Source organism: Nerophis ophidion, linkage group LG14 (genome assembly GCF_033978795.1).
Source record: "Nerophis ophidion isolate RoL-2023_Sa linkage group LG14, RoL_Noph_v1.0, whole genome shotgun sequence".
In the NCBI taxonomy this organism is placed as follows: domain Eukaryota; kingdom Metazoa; phylum Chordata; class Actinopteri; order Syngnathiformes; family Syngnathidae; genus Nerophis; species Nerophis ophidion.
In genome coordinates this window covers 41,882,320-41,904,856 of record NC_084624.1, presented here as the reverse complement: position 1 = coordinate 41,904,856, position 22,537 = coordinate 41,882,320, and the positions used below count along the sequence as shown (strand labels likewise).

The following is a 22,537-nucleotide window of genomic DNA, read 5'->3' as shown; positions in this document are numbered from 1 at the left end:
GCCACCCGAACGCCTCCCTAGGGAGGTGTTTAGGGCACGTCCAGCTGGTAGGAGGCCACGGGGAAGACCCAGGACACGTTGGGAAGACTATGTCTCCCGGCTGGCCTGGGAACGCCTCGGGATCCCCCGGGAAGAGCTAGACGAAGTGGCTGGAGATAGGGAAGTCTGGGCTTCCCTGCTTAGGCTGCTGCCCCCGCGACCCGACCTCGGATAAGCGGAAGATGATGGATGGATGGATGGATGTTACTTCAAGACTCCATCAGTTCCTGTATTTTCACCCCTTTGTTTTGTCACCATGGCGACCCATTAGTTTCACCTGTCTCACATGTTGGATTCACCCACCTGGTTCAATCATGTCATTTTTATTTAAGCCTGGTTTTAAAGTTGGTCCTTCTGGCGTCATTACCTTGTTTATAACCACTCAGTTTCAGGCCTGTTTCATGTCATAGTTCATGCTGCCCTGCTCACGTCACCGCAAGTAAGTCTTTGTTTATTAATGCCACAGTTCGTGTTTTTCGTTTGTATGCCCATAGTTTGCACTGTTTTTATTTTAATAGATTAAATATGTCTTTACCTTCACCCCATGTCCCGTCACCTTCCTTTGCATTTCTGGAAACTACTTTTTTTTAAAGTAATAAATTCTTACTTCAAGCTTGAAAAAAAAAAATCACGATGCCGAGCGCATATCATTATGTCAAGATAATGACACTAGCATTTACTTAATTTAAGAATATTTTTCAACATATTGGGCGAAAAGGTCTCCTTTTTTTCTAGCAAAAATAAGTGCACTTGTTATTAGTAAGAATATACTTATTTTAAGGTGTTTTTGGGTTCAGTGAGATGAGCTAATTTTAATTGTTTTGGAAAGTCTTGAAGAGCCAAATGTTTTTATTCTATTGACAGGTAATTTTGCTTAGTTAAAAAAAAAAAAATACTCCTCATTTTTGTATTTTTTTTCTTGATTCTAAACACTGACTTTTTGCAGTGTATGACATTCTGACAGTGAAATTGCATTTGTGTCTGTACTTTGGGGTCTTCTTTTAAATTAATTTGAGTTATGTAGATAAGTAATAACCTGTGATTGATCACGTTGTACCGAACCGTTGTGGTGAAGAAGGAGCTGAGCCGGAAGGCAAAGCTCTCAATTTACCGGTCGATCTACGTTCCCATCCTCACCTATGTTCATGAGCTTTGGGTCATGACCGAAAGGATAAGATCACGGGTACAAGCGGCCGAAATGAGTTTCCTCCGCCGTGTGGCGGGGCTCTCCCTTAGAGATAGGGTGAGAAGCTCTGCCATCCGGGAGGAACTCAAAGTAAAGCCGCTGCTCCTTCACATCGAGAGGAGCCAGATGAGGTGGTTCGGGCATCTGGTCAGGATGCCACCCGAACGCCTCCCTAGGGAGGTGTTTAGGGCACGTCCAACCGGTAGGAGGCCACGGGGAAGACCCAGGACACGTTGGGAAGACTATGTCTCCCGGCTGGCCTGGGAACGCCTCGGGATCCCCCGGGAAGAGCTAGACGAAGTGGCTGGGGAGAGGGAAGTCTGGGTTTCCCTGCTTAGGCTGTTGCCCCCGCGACCCGACCTCGGATAAGCGGAGGATGATGGATGGATGGATGGATGATCATAATGAATCCAAATTCAAAAGTGTGATTCATCTGTTTAAAAAATATGTGTCATTTGCCCGCACTAAACAAAACCAAATGTATTCCAAATACCTATAAACCTTTGTTCTATTCTGGTTATTATTACAGTAAACAAATAAAGGCAACAATCGATAAAAAAAAGTGTTAGAATCTGTAACATTGGCCCTGTGTTTACTTGGTATCAGATCGATTGGGGTATTTGCAGTGTCGCCCATGCTAAGTATTTAGCTCCTGTAATTACAGTCGTGATCAAAAGTTTACATACACTTGTAAAAAACATAATGTCATGGCTGTCTTGAGTTTCCAATCATTTCTGCAACTCTTATTTTTTTGTGATGGAGTGATTGGTCACAGGGCTTCACGGTGGCAGAGGGGTTAGTGCGTCTGCCTCACAATACGAAGTTCCTGCAGTCCTGGGTTCAAATCCAGGCTCGGGATCTTTCTGTGTGGAGTTTGCATGTTCTCCCCGTGAATGCGTGGGTTCCCTCCGGGTACTCCGGCTTCCTCCCACTTCCAAAGACATGCACCTGGGGATAGGTTGATTGGCAACACTAAATTGGCCCTAGTGTGTGAATGTGAGTGTGAATGTTGTCTGTCTATCTGTGTTGGCCCTGCGATGAGGTGGCGACTTGTCCAGGGTGTACCCTGCCTTCCGCCCGATTGTAGCTGAGATAGGCGCCAGCGCCCCCCGCGACCCCGAAAGGGAATAAGCGGTAGAAAATGGATGGATGGATGATTGGTCACAAAAAACATTCATGACATTTGGTTCTTTTTATGAATTTATTATGGGTCTACTGACCATGTGACCAAATCTGCTGGGTCAAAAGTATACATACAGCAATGTTAATATTTGCTTACATGTCCCTTGGCAAGTTTCACTGCAATAAGGCGCTTTTGGTAGCCATCCACAAGCTTCTGGCAAGCTCCTAGTTGGGATTTTGATCACTCCACTTGACAGAATTGGTGCAGTTCAGCTAAATTTGTTGATTTTCTGACATGGACTTGTTTCCGGAAGTGGGTAGTAACGCACTACATTTACTCCGTTACATCTACTTGAGTAACTTTTGGGATGAATTGTAATTCTAAGAGTAGTTTTAATGCCGGCAGACCCGTCAGCGATCCTGTTCTGTGTCCCTGTAATGTTTGTCTGACCTTGAATGGGATTGTGCTGAAAATTTTAATTTTCCTGAAGGAACTCTCCTGACGGAATAAATAAAGTACTATCTAATCTATTTAATCTACATTCAGCTCGCTACTCGCTACTGATTTTGTTTTGTTTTGGTTTGTCAGACATACCTTCAAAGTAGGATCTATTGCATACCTGCGTTTCACCAATCAAATGCAGTCACAGGTGACGTTTGACTCAGTTTCACCAATCAAACAGAGCCATGATTAACTGCACAAAAATGTATTAACGCACTGCAGCCTCAAAGACAGACAGAGACACACACACTCACACTGGTTTAAATGTAACTTAGATATTGGGTTTCACTATGTAAAGCGCTTTGAGTCATTAGAGAAAAGCGCTATATAAATATAATTCACTTCACATGCATAAAAACACCAATCAGAAGTGCACATGTGTTCCCAGGTGCAGCCCACAACTATCAGTTTATGGTTTGCGTAAAGGCTAACTTGTTATTTTCTTTTGTAGTCTCTGCCTACTGAGTCTATGGTGCTGTTAAGTTATTGTGGCTCAATTTGCCTTAATTGTTTTTTTTATTTTAATGTATTATTATTTAATATATTTTAATATAATATTATATCAATACTAATAATTTTAATATGATATATTTTTTGCCTCGGGGATTATTAAAGTATTTCTGATTTCTGATTCTGATATATTATTGTTTTAGTTGCTTAAGACAGTGGTTCTCAACCTTTTTTCAGTGATGTACCCCCTGTGAACATTTTTTTAATTCAAGTACCCCCTAATCAGAGCAAAGCATTTTTGGTTGAAAAAAAAGATAAAGAAGTAAAATACAGCACTATGTCATCAGTTTCTGATTCATTAAATTGTATAACAATGCAAAATATTGCTCATTTGTAGTGGTCTTTCTTGAACTATTTGGAAGAAAATATATAAAAATAACTAAAAATTTGTTGAAAAATAAACAAGTGATTCAATTATAAATAAAGATTTCTACACATAGAAGTAATCATCAACTTAAAGTGCCCTCTTTGGGGATTGTAATAGAGATCCATCTGGATTCATGAACTTAATTCTAAACATTTCTTCACAAAAAGAGAAATATTTAACATCAATATTTATGGAACATGTCCACAAAAAATCTAGCTGTCGACACTGAATTTTGCATTGTTGTATTTTTTTTCACAGTTTATGAACTTACATTCATATTTTGTTGAAGTATTATTCCAGGGGTAGGGAACCTACGGCTCTAGAGCCAGATGTGGCTCTTTTGATGACTGCATCTGGCTCTCTGATAAATCTGACCTGACGTTGCGTAACACGATAAGTAATGAATAATTCCACTTGTAATCACAGTGTTAAAAATAATGTAAAAATTACAAAACATTCTCATGCATTTTTAATCCATCCATCCGTTTTCTACCGCACCTGTTCAAGAAGTTGCGTTAATGGTAAGAAGTTATTTATGTATTATTGGTTAGTGTGGGGCTTGCCCTCCTGGGGGTTCTTCAGACCACCAAGCACCGACATGAGAGCCTGTTTCAGGGTTACAATATTGTTTTATTTTTCAATAAGTTTCTCAGTTGCTTTCCAGCAATAGTATTTCTAGCCCCAACCCAGTCTCTCCTCCTGGCTGCTGCTTATAACAGAGCGACAGGTAACAAGGCCCAGGTGGGCCTTCTACGTACCTGTCGCTGCAGGCCCGCAGGCCACGCCCCCTCCACAGTTAGCTTCAGAATAACAACGTTATTACAAAGAATAAGAGACCTATTATACTCTAGAAATGTTGGTCTTACTTAAAAATGCACGTGTTTAGTTGTGTTCAGTGTTAAAAAAAATATTATATGCTTCTTACAGAAATATATTTTAAAATATTTGGCTTTTTGGCTCTCTCAGCCAAAAAGGTTCCCGACCCCTGTATTATTCAATATATATTTATAAAGGATTTTTGAATTGTTGCTCCATCCATCCATCCATTTTCTACCGCTTATTCCCTTTCGGGGTCGCGGGGGGCGCTGGCGCCTATCTCAGCTACAATCGGGCGGAAGGCGGGGTACACCCTGGACAAGTCGCCGCCTCATCGCAGGGCCAACACAGATAGACAGACAACATTCACACACACATTCACACACTAGGGCCAATTAAGTGTTGCCAATCAACCTATCCCCAGGTGCATGTCTTTGGAAGTGGGAGGAAGCCGGAGTACCCGGAGGGAACCCACGCATTCACGGGGAGAACATGCAAACTCCACACAGAAAGATCCCGAGCCTGGATTTGAACCCAGGACTGCAGGAACTTCGTATTGTGAGGCAGACGCACTAACCCCTCTGCCACCGTGAATTGTTGCTATTTTTAGAATATTTTTAAAAAATCTCACGTACCCCCTGGCATACCTTCAAGTACCCCCAGGGGTACGCGTACCCCCATTTGAGAACCACTGGCTTAAGAGATATTCCCGGCTCTAAATTTGTTCATTGCTATTCTTATGTTTTCGTGCATTATTTGTCGCCGTCATCTTTAAACGAACAGCAGTTACTCAGTACATACGTAGTTTTTTCACAACATACTTTTTACTTTTACTGAAGTAAATATCTGGGTGACTACTCCTTACTTTTACTTGAGTAATACATCTCTAAAGTAACAGTAATCTTACTTGAGTACAATTTCTGGCTACTCTACCCACCTCTGCTTGTTTCTTCAGCATTTTCCACACGTTTAAGTCAGGACTTTGGGAAGGCCATTCTAAAACCTTCATTCTAGCCTGATTTAGCCATTCTTTTGGGACCAACAAGTATGTACTCTGATCACTCTATCACAAAAAAATAAGAGTTGTAGAAACTATTGGAAACTCCAGACAGCCATGACATTATGTCCTTCACAAGTGTATGTAAACTTTTGACCCTGACTGTATATGCTGTGATTTATCAACCAAAGTCAGTTTCTCAAGAATGTGGAGTGGATGAGTGATGAGTTCTAAGTGTCAAATGCTTTGAGTGACTAGAAAAAAGCACTATATTAATCAAATCACTTATCAATATCATCTTCACCGAGTCATCATTGTGGAATTATGGGATGGCGTGGCAAAGTTGGGAGAGTGGCCGTGCCAGCAATCTGAGGGTTCCTGGTTCAATCCCCAACTTCTATTTTCCTTTTCACGTCCGTTGTGTCCTTGAGCAAGACACTTCACCCTTGCTCCTGATGGGTCCTGGTTAGCGCCTTGCATGGCAGCTCCCGCCATCATTGTGTGAATGGGTGAAAGTGGAAATAGTGCCAAACTGCTTTAAGTATCTTAAAGGTAGAAAAGCGCTACACAAGTATAACCCATCCATCCATCCATCCATTTTCTACTGCTTATTCCCTTTTGGGGTCGCGGGGGGCGCTGGCGCCTATCTCAGCCACAATCGGGCGGAAGGCGGGGTACACCCTGGACAAGTCGCCACCTCATCGCAGGGCCAACACAGATAGACAGACAACATTCACACTCACATTCACACACTAGGGCCAAATTTTAGTGTTGCCAATCAACCTATCCCCAGGTGCATGTCTTTGGAGGTGGGAGGAAGCCGGAGTACCCCGAAGGAACCCACGCATTCACGGGGAGAACATGCAAACTCCACACAGAAAGATCCCGAGCCTGGGATTTGAACCCAGGACTGCAGGAACTTCGTATTGTGAGGCAGACGCACTAACCCCTCTGCCACCGTGAAGCCCAAGTATAACCCATTTACCATTTAATTACAATCAATCAATTATGGGAGATAAATAGATCAATGATCAAAAAGTGTCACAAGGTCAACAACAATAAGCGTTACTTCGTTTCTCACACATTTCTGTTTTGTGCATTCTTTAAAGGCCTACTGAAACCAACTACTACCCACCACGTAGTTTATTTATCAATGATGAAATATTAACATTGCAACACATGCCAATACGGCTTTTTTTAGTTTACTAAATTCCAATTTTAAATTTCCCGGGAGTTTTTGCCTTGAAAACGTCGTGTATTGATGACGTGTGCGCAAGACGTCACGCGTTTTAGGAAGTATGAGCGCTACGCACACACACAGCTAAAAGTCGTCTGCTTTAGCTGCATAATTACACAGTATTTTGGAGATTTGTGTTGCTGAATCTTTTGCGATTTGTTCAATTAATATTGGAGAAGTCAAAGTAGAAATATCAATCAATCAATCAATCAATCAATCACTGTTTGTTTATATAGCCCTAAATCACAAATGTCTCAAAGGACTGTACAAACCACTACGACTACGACATCCTCGGTAGGCCCACATAAGGGCAAGGAAAACTCACACCCAGTGGGACGCCAGTGACAATGATGACTATGAGAAAACTTGGAGAGGACCTCAAATGTGGGCAAGCCCCCCCTCTAGTGGACCGAAAGCAATGGATGTCGAGCGGGTCTAACATGATACTGTGAAAGTTCAATCCATAGTGGCTCCAACACAGCCGCGAGAGTTCAGTTCAAAGCGGATCCAAGACAGCAGCGAGAGTCCCGTCTACAGAAAATCATCCCAAGCGGAGTCGGATCAGCATCGTAGAGATGTCCCCAACCGATACACAGGCGAGCGGTCCATCCTGGGTCCCGACTCTGGACAGCCATTACTTCATCCATGGTCATCGGACCGGACCCCCTCCACAAGGGAGGGGGGGACAGAGGAGAAAAAGAAAAGAAGCGGCAGATCAACTGGTCTAAAAAGGAGGTATATTTAAAGGCTAGAGTATACAAATGAGTTTTAAGATGAGACTTAAATGCTTCTACTGACGTAGCATCTCGAACTGTTACCGGGAGAGCATTCCAGAGTACTGGAACCCGAACGGAAAACGCTCTATAGCCCGCAGACTTTTTTTGGGCTTTAGGAATCACTAATAACCCGGAATTCTTTGATCACAGATTTCTTGCCGGGACATATGGTACAATACAATCGGCAAGATAGGATGGAGCTAGACCGTGTAGTATTTTATATGTAAGTAGGAAAACCTTAAAATCACTTCTTAAGTGCACAGGAAGCCAGTGCAGGTGAGCCAGTACAGGCGTAATGTGATCAAACTTTCTTGTTCTTGTCAAAAGTCTAGCAGCCGCATTTTGTACCAACTGTAATCGTTTAATGCTAGACATGGGGAGACCCGAAAATAATATGTTACAGTAGTCGAGACAAGACGTAGATGGAGTTGGGAAGCTTTAACCTTTAGCCACACAAACACACAGTGATTCCTTGTTTAAAATTCCCGGAGGTGAAAATTTACTATGGATCAGAGCGCAGTCAAGCGAACATGAATCCAGACCAAATGTCAACCAGCAGGTTTCGGTGAGAAAACTGTGGTTAAAAAGTCGCCACTTACCGGAGAAAAGCTGAGCTTGGGCCGTCCATGAAGCTGCCGTCGACTCCCCTGAGACACTGCGTGTCAACACACCCGTGGACGTACACCTCCGACTATCAGGTACTATTAAACTCACTAAAACACTGGCAACACAATATAAAGATAAGGGATTTCCCAGAATTATCCTTGTAAATGTGTTTAAAAACACCGGAATTCGTCCCAATGCAATCGCGTTTTTTTTTTTTTTCTTGTCCGTCGCTATCAATATCCTCAAGTACGAATCTTTCATCCTCGCTCATATTAATGGGGAAATTGTCGTTTTCTCGGTCCGAATAGCTCTTTTTGTTGGAGGCTCCCATTAAAAACAAAGTGAATATGTGAGGAGCCCCCACTCTTGCGACGTCATCGTCTGTGACTTCCGGTAGAGGCAAAGCTTTTCTCTTAACACCGACAGTTGCGAACTTTCTCGTGGATGTTCTCTACTAAATCTTTTCAGCAAAAATATGGCAATATCGCGAAATAATCAAGTACGACACATAGAATGGACCTGCTATCCTCGTTTAAATAAGAAAATCTCATTTCAGGAGGCCTTTAACATGTCATCTTGCTAGATGTTTAATAATGCAGGAAACAGAAATGTGCTACAAACTAAATATGTTGGTAGGAAGGGCAAATGAAAGGATGAGGGGGAAAAAAAAAAAAGGAAAGGATCCCGAGGTGGGACAAAGCGCGCGTGGCAGGCGACAGAAATGGCGGCATGGCGAAAAGAAATGTTTGAGGAGTGACCTTTGTAGCACATGAGGCCAGAACAATGGTCCATTATGTGCTATTGTGTCTGCCGGGTAATAACGCTCCATCTTGGAGCCGAGGCTGACACGCCCCATGGAGCAGGGTGAAAGGCAGGAAAGGCAGCCGGCGGAAAAGACGACGGATCAGACAGACGCTGGATTGATATCGCTACATTCCTTTCAATGGGTTTTTTTCATGGGGAAAACTTCTGCTGGAGTGAAAAAATAAGCCATTAGCACTAAGCATGTTAAATTCATTAGTGTTATCCTAATGAAGCCTAAAAAGGGAAATCCCATTCACTCTTTTTGACTTATTTGATTGCACAAATGATTAAATTGTCTTGCAAAAAGCCCGCATCATCCCTGCATCGTTCGCCATGGCAACCAGCAGTGCGGTCCGCATCTGTCTGGCTCCGCGTCTGCACATCCTCGGGGAGCTGAGATTTAAACCGTTCAATCAATCGCAGGTGGATCAATGGCAGCTTCTGGCAGCGGGCCAATCGATGGACGACGAGGTGCAAGCTCCCCCCCCCCCCCCAGTCAGGAACCCTGGGAGACTAGTTTGGTGCAGCGCCGCTAAACGCGTTTGTTGTCGAGCAACCAATCAGCTGTGCACTTCCTGTCGATAGCGGTGTGTCTGAGCTGGAGGTTGAATACAAACACTTTGTGCTTTTCTCTGCCTATGAGGGGAGGCGGTTGCAAAAAGTCAGGCAGGCAGATTAGAAAATAAGAAATATTGATAAGTACCATATTTTCCGCACTATAAGGCGCACCTAAAACCTTCCAGTTTTCTCAAAAGCTGACAGTGCGCCTTATATATAGACCAATATCGAGCCACAACAGGTCTCGCAACTACGGTAAGCAGCCGCCGACTTCAATTTCCCCCGTAGAAGAAGAAGCGCGTGGTGCATGCTGGGATATATGACTGCGCGAGGTGTGCCTATCTGCCAGTGGATCGTAAATGCCTGGGCTGATACATCAGTCTCAACTGTAGTCCGAGCTTTCAGAAAGGCAGGAATTGTCACTGACAACAACAGCAGGGACAATGACTCGATTAATGACGACTGGTTGCCGTATTCGCCCAAATTAAATCCGGACACCGAAGAATGGTAAATGGGTTGTACTTGTATAGCGCTTTTCTACCCCTTTTTAAGGAGCCCAAAGCGCTTTGACAGTATTTCCACATTTGCCCATTCACACACACATTCACACACTGATGGCGGGAGCTGCCATGCAAGGCGCTCACCAGGAGCCATCAGTAGCAAGGGTGAAGTGTCTTGCCCAAGGACACAACGGACGGGACTAGGATGGTAGAAGGTGGGGATTGAACCAGTAACCCTCAGATTGCTGGCACAGCCACTCTACCAACTTTGCCACGCCGTCCCCGGCGAAGAAGAAGTATTCGAGATATTCGTGGATGAGGAATAACTTAATAAATTGACCTTTATGTGTTTATTTTGTGTGACATTTGTGTGCAATGTTGAGTTATTGATATATTATTACTTTGCACTATTTCAAGTGATACTATATTGTGATGGCACTAACGTTTGATTTAAAGTTAAAGTACCAATGATTGTCACACACACACTAGGTGTGGCGAGATTATTCTCTGCATTTGACCCATCACCCTTGATCCCCCCCTGGGAGGTGAGGGGAGCAGTGGGCAGCACCCGTAAAGCGCCCGGGAATCATTTGTGGTGATTTACCGTAACAGTATCCGATAGTTTTTTACATGTTTATTGAATCGAGGAAAAGTGCCCTTCCACTGTGTGATATAAATGTTGCACAACATGTTATTATACCTTGCTGTTGTTAAAAGATAAACAAAATATCACGTCACTGACTTTACCTTGGGGAAATATTAAAACAGATGTTTATTCATTTTGGGAGTGAACGGAGTTGTCAGAACGCTGGTTTGTAATCTATTACAAACTGCACAGTGCAGTCCGAAATGTATTGTTCTCCTCTCAACCTCCAAACCCTGACTCGTCCATCAGATTGCCCGATGGAAAAGCATGATTTATCACGCCAGAGAAGGCATCTCCACTGCTCTAGAGTCCAGTGGTGACCTGCTTTACACCACTGCATCCCACGCTTTGCACTGGACTCGGTGATGTACGGCTTAGATGCAGCTGCCCGGCCATGGAAACCCATTCCATGAAGCTGTCTACGTACTGTATGTCGGCTAATTGGTAGGTCACATGAAGTTTGGAGCTCTGTAGCAACATCCTCTGACCCCTCTCTTTCACTTTTTGTGGCTTACCACTTTGTGGCTGAGTTGCTGTTGTTCCCAAACTCTTCCATTTTCTTATAATAAATCAAACAGGTGACTTTGGATATTTAGAAGCGAGGAAATTTCACGACTGGATTTGTTGCAAAAGTGGCACCCTATGACAGTTCCACGCTGGAAATCACTGAGAGCGGCCCATTCTCTCACAAATGTTTGTAGAAACAGTCTCCATGCCCAAGTGCTTGGTTTTATACACCTGTGGCCGGGTCAAGTTATTAGGACACCTGATTCTGATCATGTGGATAGCTGGCCAAATACTTTTGGCAATATAGTGTATATGCACATCCACATAGCAAATTATGCAAATTAGACAATGACATTGTCGACTAATAACCCCAACTCACTGCCACAGATGTGTGTTAAATAAAGTTTTGAAAAAGTATTATTTGACAGTGCAAATTGAAGTGAAGGCTAAGAGCGTGTCAAAACCATACTTAAATAAATGGGTTGTACTTGTAGAGCGCTTTTCTACCTTCAAGGTACTCAAAGCGCTTTGACACTACTTTCACATTTACCCATTCACACACACATTCACACACTGATGGAGGGAGCTGCCATGCAAGGCGCCAACCAGCACCCATCAGGAGCAAGGGTGAAGTGTCTTGCTCAGGACACAACGGACGTGACGAGGTTGGTACTAGGTGGGATTTGAACCAGGGACCCTCGGGTTGCGCACGGCCACTCTCCTGAAACCTCCGAATTCGGAAGATTGGGAGGGGGATGGGCGGGGGGGGTATTGAGGTAGGCGGGGCGAAGGCAGGGTTAAGGGGGGGAGGAGTATATTTATAGCTAGAATTCACTGAAATTCAAGTATTTATTCACACATTTACACACACAAAACACTCCTCTTCACTCATTGTTGTATTTGAAAGTGCAATGCTTTGCAGCCAGTAGCACAGCCTTTGAAGGAGCATAGGTATGGGCAGTAAGTTTAGGGTTGATTCGTCCATGCTCGTTCTATTCTCTGTCACTGTCTTTTTTTGGACATTACTACTTGCTGTAGTTTTGAAGCAACGCATGATGGGATTCCGGATGTTGTGGGTCAGAGTATTAACGTGCCGGCTGGAATAAACACACGCTGAGAAATAGCTCCGTGCCTGCCTACTTTATGGGTTATAGATAAACCTATGGATAACGGAGACATATACAGTGGGGCAAAAAAGTATTTAGTCAGCCACCGTTTGTGCAAGTTCTCCCACTTAAAATGATGACAGAGGTCTGTAATTTTCATCGTAGGTACACTTCGACTGTGAGAGACAGAATGTGAAAAAAAAAATCCAGGAATTCATATTGTAGGAATTTTAAAGAATTTATTTGTAAATGAAAGTGGAAAATAAGTATTTGGTCAACCATTCAAAGCTCTCACTGATGGAAGGAGGTTTTGGCTCAAAATCTCACGATACATGGCCCCATTCATTCTTTTTTTAACACGGATCAATCGTCCTGTCCCCTTAGAAGAAAAACAGCCCCAAAGCGTGATGTTTCCACCCCCATGCTTCACAGTAGGTATGGTGTTCTTGGGATGCAACTCAGTATTCTTCTTGCTCCAAACACGACGAGTTGAGTTTATACAAAAAAGTTCTATTTTGGTTTCATCTGACCACATGACATTCTCCCAATCCTCTGCCGTATCATCCATGTATCCATTTTGGTATAAACTCAACTCGTCGTGTTTGGAGGAAGAAAAATACTGAGTTGCATCCCAAGAACACCATACCTACTGTGAAGCATGGGGGTGGAAACACATGCTTAGGGGCTGTTTTTCTGCTAAGGGGACAGGACGATTGATCCATGTTAAGGAAAGAATGAATGGGGCCATGTATCGTGAGATTTTGAGCCAAAACCTCCGTCCATCAGTGAGAGCTTTGAATTGTTGACCAAATACTTTATTTTCCACCATAATTTACAAATAAATTCTTTAAAATTCCTACAATGTGAATTCCTGGATTTTTTTTTCACATTCTGTCTCTCACAGTTGAAGTGTACCTATGATGAAAATTACAGACCTCTGTCATCATTTTAAGTGGGAGAACTTGCACCATCGGTGGCTGACTAAATACTTTTTTGCCCCCACTGTGTAATAGTCTCCTTCTTGTTGTGTGTGACAGTTGTGCACTGTCCAAAAGCCGTAGATGTTATAAAGTGACTGGGCCGGCACGCTGTTTATATGGAGGAAAAGTGGACGTGACGACAGGCTGTCCTCAATCAGGTCCGATTGGAAATTGTAAGAAATTCAGGAGAATGGTTGTCCCGGGAGATTTTTGGGAGAGGCACTGAAATTTGGGAGGATTGGCAAGTATAGTCAAAACATGATTATAAGAATAATCAAAAGAAAGAACATTTTCCCTGATGTCCAGCATAGTAACCTTCTGACTTCTGTATACGCCATTTGCATGAAGTTTATAGCAATTACCAGAAGCATTTGCAAGTATTGAACTTTGAGCAGCAAGGGGACAATCTGCAGTGTAATGGTCGGGATTATTAGGGGGCAGCACACTAATGGCCATGACATTTCTACAACAACAGTAGAGGAATGACATTTATGTTCAGAAGAACACAATGAGGGTGACTTCCTGTCTGCTGATCACAAGCGATGCAAACATCTTTAATAATTAATCCATTTAAGACTACTTGATTCATTGGTCCTTGGCCCTGCACTCTTCAGCATCTACATGCTGCCGCTAGGTGACATCATACGCAAATACGGTGTAGCTTTCACTGTTATGCTGACGACACCCAACTCTACATGCCCCTAAAGCTGACCAACACGCCGGATTGTAGTCAGCTGGAGGCGTGTCTTAATGAAATTAAACAATGGATGTCCGCTAACTTTTTGCAACTCAACGCCAAAAAAACGGAAATGCTGATTATCGGTCCTGCTAGACACCGAACTCTATTTAATAATACAACTCTAACATTTGACAACCAAACAATTAAACAAGGCGACACGGTAAAGAATCTGGGTATTATCTTCGACCCAACTCTCTCCTTTGAGTCACACATTAAAAGCGTCACTAAAACGGCCTTCTTTCATCTCCGTAATATCGCTAAAATTCGCTCCATTCTGTCCACTAAAGACGCTGAGATCATTATCCATGCGTTTGTTACGTCTCGTCTCGATTACTGTAACGTATTATTTTCGGGTCTCCCCATGTCTAGCATTAAAAGATTACAGTTGGTACAAAATGCGGCTGCTAGACTTTTGACAAGAACAAGAAAGTTTGATCACATTACGCCTGTACTGGCTCACCTGCACTGGCTTCCTGTGCACTTAAGATGTGACTTTAAGGTTTTACTACTTACGTATAAAATACTACACGGTCTAGCTCCATCCTATCTTGCCGATTGTATTGTACCATATGTCCCGGCAAGAAATCTGCGTTCAAAGGACTCCGGCTTGTTAGTGATTCCCAAAGCCCAAAAAAAGTCTGCGGGCTATAGAGCGTTTTCCGTTCGGGCTCCAGTACTCTGGAATGCCCTCCCGGTAACAGTTCAAGATGCCACCTCAGTAGAAGCATTTAAGTCTCACCTTAATACTCATTTGTATACTCTAGCCTTTAAATAGACTCCCTTTTTAGACCAGTTGATCTGCCGTTTCTTTTCTTTTTCTTCTATGTCCCCCCCTCCCTTGTGGAGGGGGTCCGGTCCGATCCGGTGGCCATGTACTGCTTGCCTGTGTATCGGCTGGGGACATCTCTGCGCTGCTGATCCGCCTCTGCTTGGGATGGTTTTCTGCTGGCTCCGCTGTGAACGGGACTCTCGCTGCTGTGTTGGATCCGCTTTGGACTGGACTCTCGCGACTGTGTTGGATCCATTGTGGATAGAACTTTCACAGTATCATGTTAGACCCGCTCGACATCCATTGCTTTCCTCCTCTCCAAGGTTCTCATAGTCATCATTGTCACCGACGTCCCACTGGGTCATTATTGTCACCGATGTCCCACTGGGTGTGAGTTTTCCTTGCCCTTATGTGGGCCTACCGAGGATGTCGTAGTGGTTTGTGCAGCCCTTTGAGACACTAGTGATTTAGGGCTATATAAGTAAACATTGATTGATTGATTGATTTTTCCACAATAAAAGCCATATCATGATCCTGAATGGCATTGAGATACCAATAAATGACATGAAGAAGAACTCACCTCTCCTGCTCCATCCTCATTTTCAGCGTCTCTTCGTCGGAAACGTGCGTCTCCTCTGACCGCCACTTGTTGGACCCTTTACGGTCCATCCTGTCCCCCGGACGCTCATCTTTGCGGTGCTTTCCAAACCTGAAATACCACATTTCCAAGACATTTATCTTCAGGTAAAATCCTAAACCATAGATCAAACCGCACCATGTAATGAGTAAACTCATCAGAGGCGTCCATTGAAAAATGTCTTTGAAATAATTCCTTTCTTTTTTTCAGCTTGATTGACTGGAGGCCCCGCCCACTCCACACATGCAAAGTGGCTAATAATGCCTGGAGAGTTTCACTCTACAAATTTATTTTGTAAGGTTTGAAAAGACACAAGTTTGTTTTTTTACTCAATATGACAGTATAACCATAATACTAAATATGAAAGTTAAATAAACATAACTCCAAAACCAAATATACAAAATGTCTTACAAACCCCGTTTCCATATGAGTTGGGAAATTGTGTTAGATGTAAATATAAACAAAATACAATGATTTGCAAATCATTTTCAACCCATTTTCAGTTGAATATGCTACAAAGACAACATATTTGATGTTCAAACTTATAAACATTTTTTTTGTTGCAAATAATCATTAACTTTAGGATTTGATGCCAGCAACACGCGACAAAGAAGTTGGGAAAGGTGGCAATAAATACTGATTAAGTTGAGGAATGCTCATCAAACACTTATTTGGAACTTCCCACAGGTGTGCAGGCTAATTGGGAACAGGTGGGTGCCATGATTGGGTATAAAAGCAGCTTCCATGAATTGCTAAGTAATTCACAAACAAGGATGGGCTGAGGGTCACCAATTTGTAAGCAAATTGTTGAACAGTTTTAGGACAGCATTTCTCAAAGAGCTCTTGCCAGGAATTTAGGGATTTTACCATCTACGGTCTGTAAAATCATCAAAAGTTTCAGAGAATCTGGAGAAATCACTGCACGTAAGCGATGATATTACGGACCTTTGATCCCTCAGGCGGTACAGCATCAAAAACCGGCATCAGTGTGTAAAGGATATCACCACATGGGCTCAGGAACACTTCATAAAAACCACTGTCAGTAACTACAGTTGGTCGATACATCTGTAAGTGCAAGTTAAAACTCTACTATGCAAAGCGAAAGCCATTTATCAACAACACTCAAAAACGCTGCCGGCTTCGCTGGGCCCGAGCTCATCTAAAATGGACTGACGCAAAGTGGAAAAGTGTTCTGTGGTCTGACAAATCAACATTTCAAATTGTTTTTGGAAACTCTGGACGCCGTGTCCTCCGAAAAAGAGGAAAAGAACCACCAAGTGTTATAAGCGCAAAGTTCAAAAGCCAGCATCTGTGATGGTGTGAAGGTGTATTAGTGCCCAAGGCATGGGTAACTTACACATCTGTGAAGACACCATTAATGCTGAAAGGTCCATACAGGTTTTGGAGCAACATATGTTGCAATCCAAGCAACGTTATCATGGACACCCCTGCTTATTTCAGCAAGACAATGCCAAGCCACGTGTTACAACAGTGTGGCTTCATAGTAAAAGTGCGGGTACTAGACTGGCCTGTTTGTAGTCCAGACCTGTCTCCCATTGAAAATGTGTGGCGCAATATGAAGCCTAAAATACCACAACGGAGACCACGGAATGTTGAACAACTTTAGCTGTATATCAAGCAAGAAATAGAAATAATTTCTCATGAAAAGTTTCAAAAATTGGTCTCCTCAGTTCCCAAACGTTTACTGAGTGTTGTTAAAGGGAAAGGCCATGTAAAGAAGTGGTAAAAATGCCCCTGTGCCAATTGTTGCTGCCATTAAATTCTAACTTAATGACTATTTGCTAAAAAAACAAAACATTAAATATCTTGTCTTTGCATTCTGTTGAATTTAATATAAATTGAAAAGGATTTGCAAATCATTGTATTCTGTTTTTATTTACAAATTACAAAACGTGCCAACATCACTGGTTTTGGGTTTTGTATAAAGATAAGATCCCCCCAAATTAGTAGTAATTTTAGGCTTGTTTTTCTGTTGAATTCCAGCACGTTTATGAACGCCCACTTTTTGTTTCAAAGAGTGACCTTCATCAGCGCGCTGACGTCACCTACAAAAGACTGGCGGCAATCTCATGTTGCGTAATATGTGTTTTATTTGCATCTTCATCCCAAATCATTGCAGTTCCGTACGGAATTAAAAAAAAAAAAAACAAGCAAAATTTCTTCGAGGGGAGAAAGTCAGGACCTGCAGAAAAATATTCGGTACGTGTACTTACGTATAAAATACTACACGGTCTAGCTCCATCCTATCTTGCCGATTGTATTGTACCATATGTCCCGGCAAGAAATCTGCGTTCAAAGGACTCCGGCTTATTAGTGATTCCCAAAGCCCAAAAAAAGTCTGCGGGCTGTAGAGCTTTTTCATTTCAGGCTCCAGTACTCTGGAATGCCCTCCCGGTAACAGTTCGAGATGCTACCTCAGTAGAAGCATTTAAGTCTCACCTTAAAACTCATTTGTATACTCTAGCCTTTAAATAGACTCCCTTTTTAGACCAGTTGATCTGCCGTTTCTTTTCTTTTTCTTCTATGTCCCACTCTCCTTTGTGGAGGGAGTCCGGTCCGATCCGGTGGCCATGTACTGCTCGCCTGTGTATCGGCTGGGGACATCTCTGCGCTGCTGATCAGCCTCCTCTTGGGATGGTTTCCTGCTGGCTCCGCTGTGAACGGGACTCTCGCTGCTGTGTTGGATCCGCTTTGGAATGGACTCTCGCGACTGTGTTGGATCCATTATGGATTGATCTTTCACAGTATCATGTTCTCATATGTTCTCATAGTCATCAGTATCATCAGTATCACAGTATCATGTTCTCATAGTCATCATTGTCACCGACGTCCCACTGGGTCATTATTGTCACCGATGTCCCACTGGGTGTGAGTTTGAGTTTTCCTTGCCCTTATGTGGGCCTACCGAGGATGTCGTGGTGGTTTGTGCAGCCCTTTGAGACACTAGTGATTTGGGGCTATATAAGTAAACATTGATTGATTGATTGATACTCCCTCTTTGGCTTGGAGCAGACACGCACCAAGGGGCTTGTTTTTTTGTTCAGGCTGATGGTAAGAGGTTTTTGTGTTGAAAAGCTCCCTTCATAGCAAAGGACATTGAGCTCTAAACGGCGCCAAGTGACGAGGACCGGAGCACGAGGTCTGGTCTGTTCTGTAGTCTCAGATGGAAAACGAAAATGACAAATTTCTGCCACCAACTTCGAGCATACTTGCCAACCCTCCTGATTTTCCCTGGAGACTCCCGAATTTCAGTGCACCTCCCGAAAATCTCCCAAGGGCAACCATTCTCCCGAATTTCCACCCAGGCAACAATATTGGGGGCGTGCCTTAAAGGCACTGCTTTTTAGTTCCTCTACAACCTGTCGTCACGTCTGCTTTTCCTCAACATAATATATGCTACTACTACACCCACATAGGTGAATGCAAGGTATACTTGGTCAACAGCCATACAGGTCACACTGAGGGTGGCCGTATAAACAACTTTAACACTGCTACAAATATGCGCCACACTATGAACCCACACCAAACAAGAATAACAAACACATTTCGGGAGAACATCCGCACCGTAACGGGGCGGTATAGCTCGGTTGGTAGAGTGGCCATGCCAGCAACTTGAGGGTTCCAGGTTCGATCCCCGCTTCTGCCATCCTAGTTACTGCCGTTATGTCCTTGGGCAAGAAGACACTTTACCCACCTGCTCCCAGTGCCACCCACACTGGTTTAAAAACTTTAACTTAGATGTTCGGTTTCACTATGTAAAGCGATTTGAGTCACAAGAGAAAAGAGCTATTTAAATATATATATATATTTTTTTTCTTTTTAAAAAAAAAAAAGAAAAGAAAAGAAAAAGTGAATAAGAGTAACACAACATAAACACAACAGAACAAATACCCAGAATCCCTTGCAGCCCTAACTCTTCCGAGGCGCTACAATATACACCGCTACTACGATTCAGAATAGATTCTCATTTTTTTTTAAATCCTTTTTTTTTATTTAAATTTTTTTTAAATCAATCCAACAAAACAATACACAGCAGTACCATAACAATGCAATCCAATTCCAAAACCAAACCTGACCCAGCAACACTCAGAACTGCAATAAACTTGAGAGGAGACACAAACACGACACAGAACAAACTAAAAGTAGTGAAACAAAAATGAATTTTCTCAAAAACAGTATCAATATTAGTTATAATTTCAGCATAGCAGTGATTAAAAATACCTCCCTGACATTATCATTAGACATTTATAAAAATAAAAAAAATTAAAATAGTGTCACAGTGGCTTACACTTGGATCGCATCTCATAAGCTTGACAACACACTGTGTCCAATGTTTTCACAAAGATAAAATAAGTCATATTTTTGGTTCCTTTAATAGTTTAAAAAAATGACATTATTGCAATCAGTTGATAAAACATTGTCCTTTACAATTATAAAAGCTTTTTACAAAAATCTACTACTCTGCTAGCATGTCAGCAGACTGGGGTAGATCCTGCTGAAATCCTATGTATTGAATGAATACAGAATCCTTTTAAATCGGGAAAAAAATAATTTTTGAATCGGGAATCGTGTTAAATTGAAAAAAAAAAAAACATGACCCCAAGAATCGATATTGAATCGAATCGTGGGACACCCAAAGATTCGCAGCCCTAGTTTCTAAGGTAGTTGCTACTAACTTGAGGACATGTTGACTACCGGTAAGTGCAAATAAACTTACTAGCTTACTAAACACCCCTGCTATAATTTAAATCCGGAGAAGACCCCCTTAAAGGCTTACTGAAACCCACTACTACCCACCACGCAGTCTGATAGTTTATATATCAATGATGAAATATTAACATTGCAACACATGCCAATACGGCCTTTTTAGTTTAATAAATTGCAATTTTAAATTTCCCGCAAAGTATCCTTTTAAAAACGTCGCGTGACGTTATTGGTTGTAGCGGACATTTTATTCCAGCCCCACTCACGGCTAAAAGTCGTCCGATTTAATCGCATAATTACACAGTATTCTGGACATCTGTGTTGCTGAATCTTTTGCAATTTGTCCATTTAATAATGGAGACGTCAAAGAAGAATGCTTTTGGTGGAAAGCGGTGTATTGCAGCTGCCTTTAGCAACACAAACACAGCCGGTGTTTATTTGTTTGTTGTGAAGCTTTAATATAAAACAGAGCGGTCAAGCGAACATGGTTCTCTACCACATGTCAACCGGCAGGTTTCGGTGAGAAAATTGCGGTAATAAGTCGGCTCTTACCGGAGACACGAGCGGAGCTTGTGTTGTTCTTCCTGCAGATGTCAAAGAGGCAGCTGCGACTTTCTTGGCTCCTCCATGGCTTCCCTCAGAGACACTGGCGGTCACCACACCCCTCCGACTTTCAGGTATGACTATATAATCTCACTAAAACACTAGTAACACAATAAGCAGATAAGGGTTTTTCCAGAATTATCCTAGTAAATGTGTCTAATAACATCTGAATCGCTCCCACTGCCCTCGTCTTTTTTTCTTTTTAGTCCTTCACTCTCACTATCCACATCCACGAATCTTTCATCCTCACTCAAATAAATGGGGAAATCGTCACTTTCTCAGTCTGAATCGCTCTTGCTGCTTGTGGCCATGATTATACAAACAATGTGAGGATGAGAGGAGCCCTACAACCAGTGACGTCACGCGCACATCGTCTGCTCCTTCCGGTACAGGCAAGGCTTTTTTATTAGCGACCAAAAGTTGTGAACTTTATCGTCGATGTCCTCTACTAAATCCTTTCAGCAAAAATATGGCAATACCGCGAAATGATCAAGTGTGACACATTGAATGGACCTGCCATCCCCGTTTAAATAAGAAAATCTCATTTCAGTATGCCTTTAAAGAGTAATTGTACCGCCTTGAATATTCCACTTCCAAAGCGATAACAACAAGGTGAAGAGAGAAACACAGCTGATGAATGAAACAAAGAAAATGAAGTGGAGGCAAGCGCAGGAAAGTGACGGATGACAAGAAAGTCAAGTGAAGACACAAAATCAAATGACATTAAAAGAAGTGAAGTGGAACACGAGTGTTTTAAATAAAAAGGAGACAAAGTCAAAATCAAGTCCAGGTTTACGACATAAATAAATGATAAATGGGTTGTACTTGTATAGCGCTTTTCTACCTTCAAGGTACTCAAAGCGCTTTGACACTACTTCCACATTTACCCATTCACACACACATTCACACACTGATGGAGGGAGCTGCCATGCAAGGCGCCAACCAGCACCCATCAGGAGCAAGGGTGAAGTGTCTTGCTCAGGACACAACGGACGTGACGAGGTTGGTTCCAGGTGGGATTTGAACCAGTGACCCTCGGGTTGCGCACGGCCACTCTCCCACTGCGCCACGCCGTCCCTAAACTACTTCTTATCCCAAACGTCACATTCACGAACAAGGACCATAAAAACATGCTCCGGAGGCATTTGAAATATATTATACATACACTTTGAGTGTGTGTGTGTGTGTGTGTGTGTGTGTGTGTGTGTGTGTGTGTGTAAAGTTGCAGAAAGGAATGTGAAAGAGGAAATAAATCAATGAAAGAAAGAGCGATAGAAACAAAACAAGTGACCCGGCGGGCTGGATGTGTTGCTGTGTGCGCCACAACTCCAATGAATGTGACAACAACAGAAAAATAATAAAGTGTGCCTAAAGAAAGAACAAGGAGGCAGTGGATGTGTGCATCGTCAATATGCATAAATACTGGATCAAATATAGACAACTGTACGGCGGTACCTTGGGTTTTATTATTGTTCCGTTCTACAGGCTGCGTTGAAAACCCAATTTTCCGAGGAAGTAATAACGTAAATCCAATTAATCCGTTCCAGAGACCCAGAAATATGGACACAAAATGTGTTTTATAAAAAACAATGAGAAATACATATAAATGACAAATCCATCCACTCATTTTCTACCGCTTGTCCCTCCCGGGGTGGCGGATTTTGCTGGAGCAGGGGTCTCAGACAGGCGGCCCGCGAGATGTTATTTTGTGGCCCTCACCTTAATATGAAAGTTCATTTAATGTTAGTGCAGCCTAAATGTTGCTTGACAGCGTTGTGTGCGTAGCTGAAGGAATCTACCAATTA

General features: G+C 42.6%; 1 protein-coding gene across 6 annotated transcripts in view; it reads right to left on the bottom strand.

Moving 5' to 3' along the window:
• The window catches only part of pard3ab (par-3 family cell polarity regulator alpha, b), a 581,331-nt gene that overhangs the window by 139,626 nt on the left and 419,168 nt on the right, over positions 1-22,537 (bottom strand). For all 6 annotated transcript variants that reach the window (XM_061920783.1, XM_061920784.1, XM_061920787.1 and 3 more), the window contains one exon: positions 15,348-15,476. In XM_061920783.1, coding sequence (XP_061776767.1) covers positions 15,348-15,476 — 129 coding nt within the window. The remainder of the gene's footprint in view (positions 1-15,347; positions 15,477-22,537) is intronic.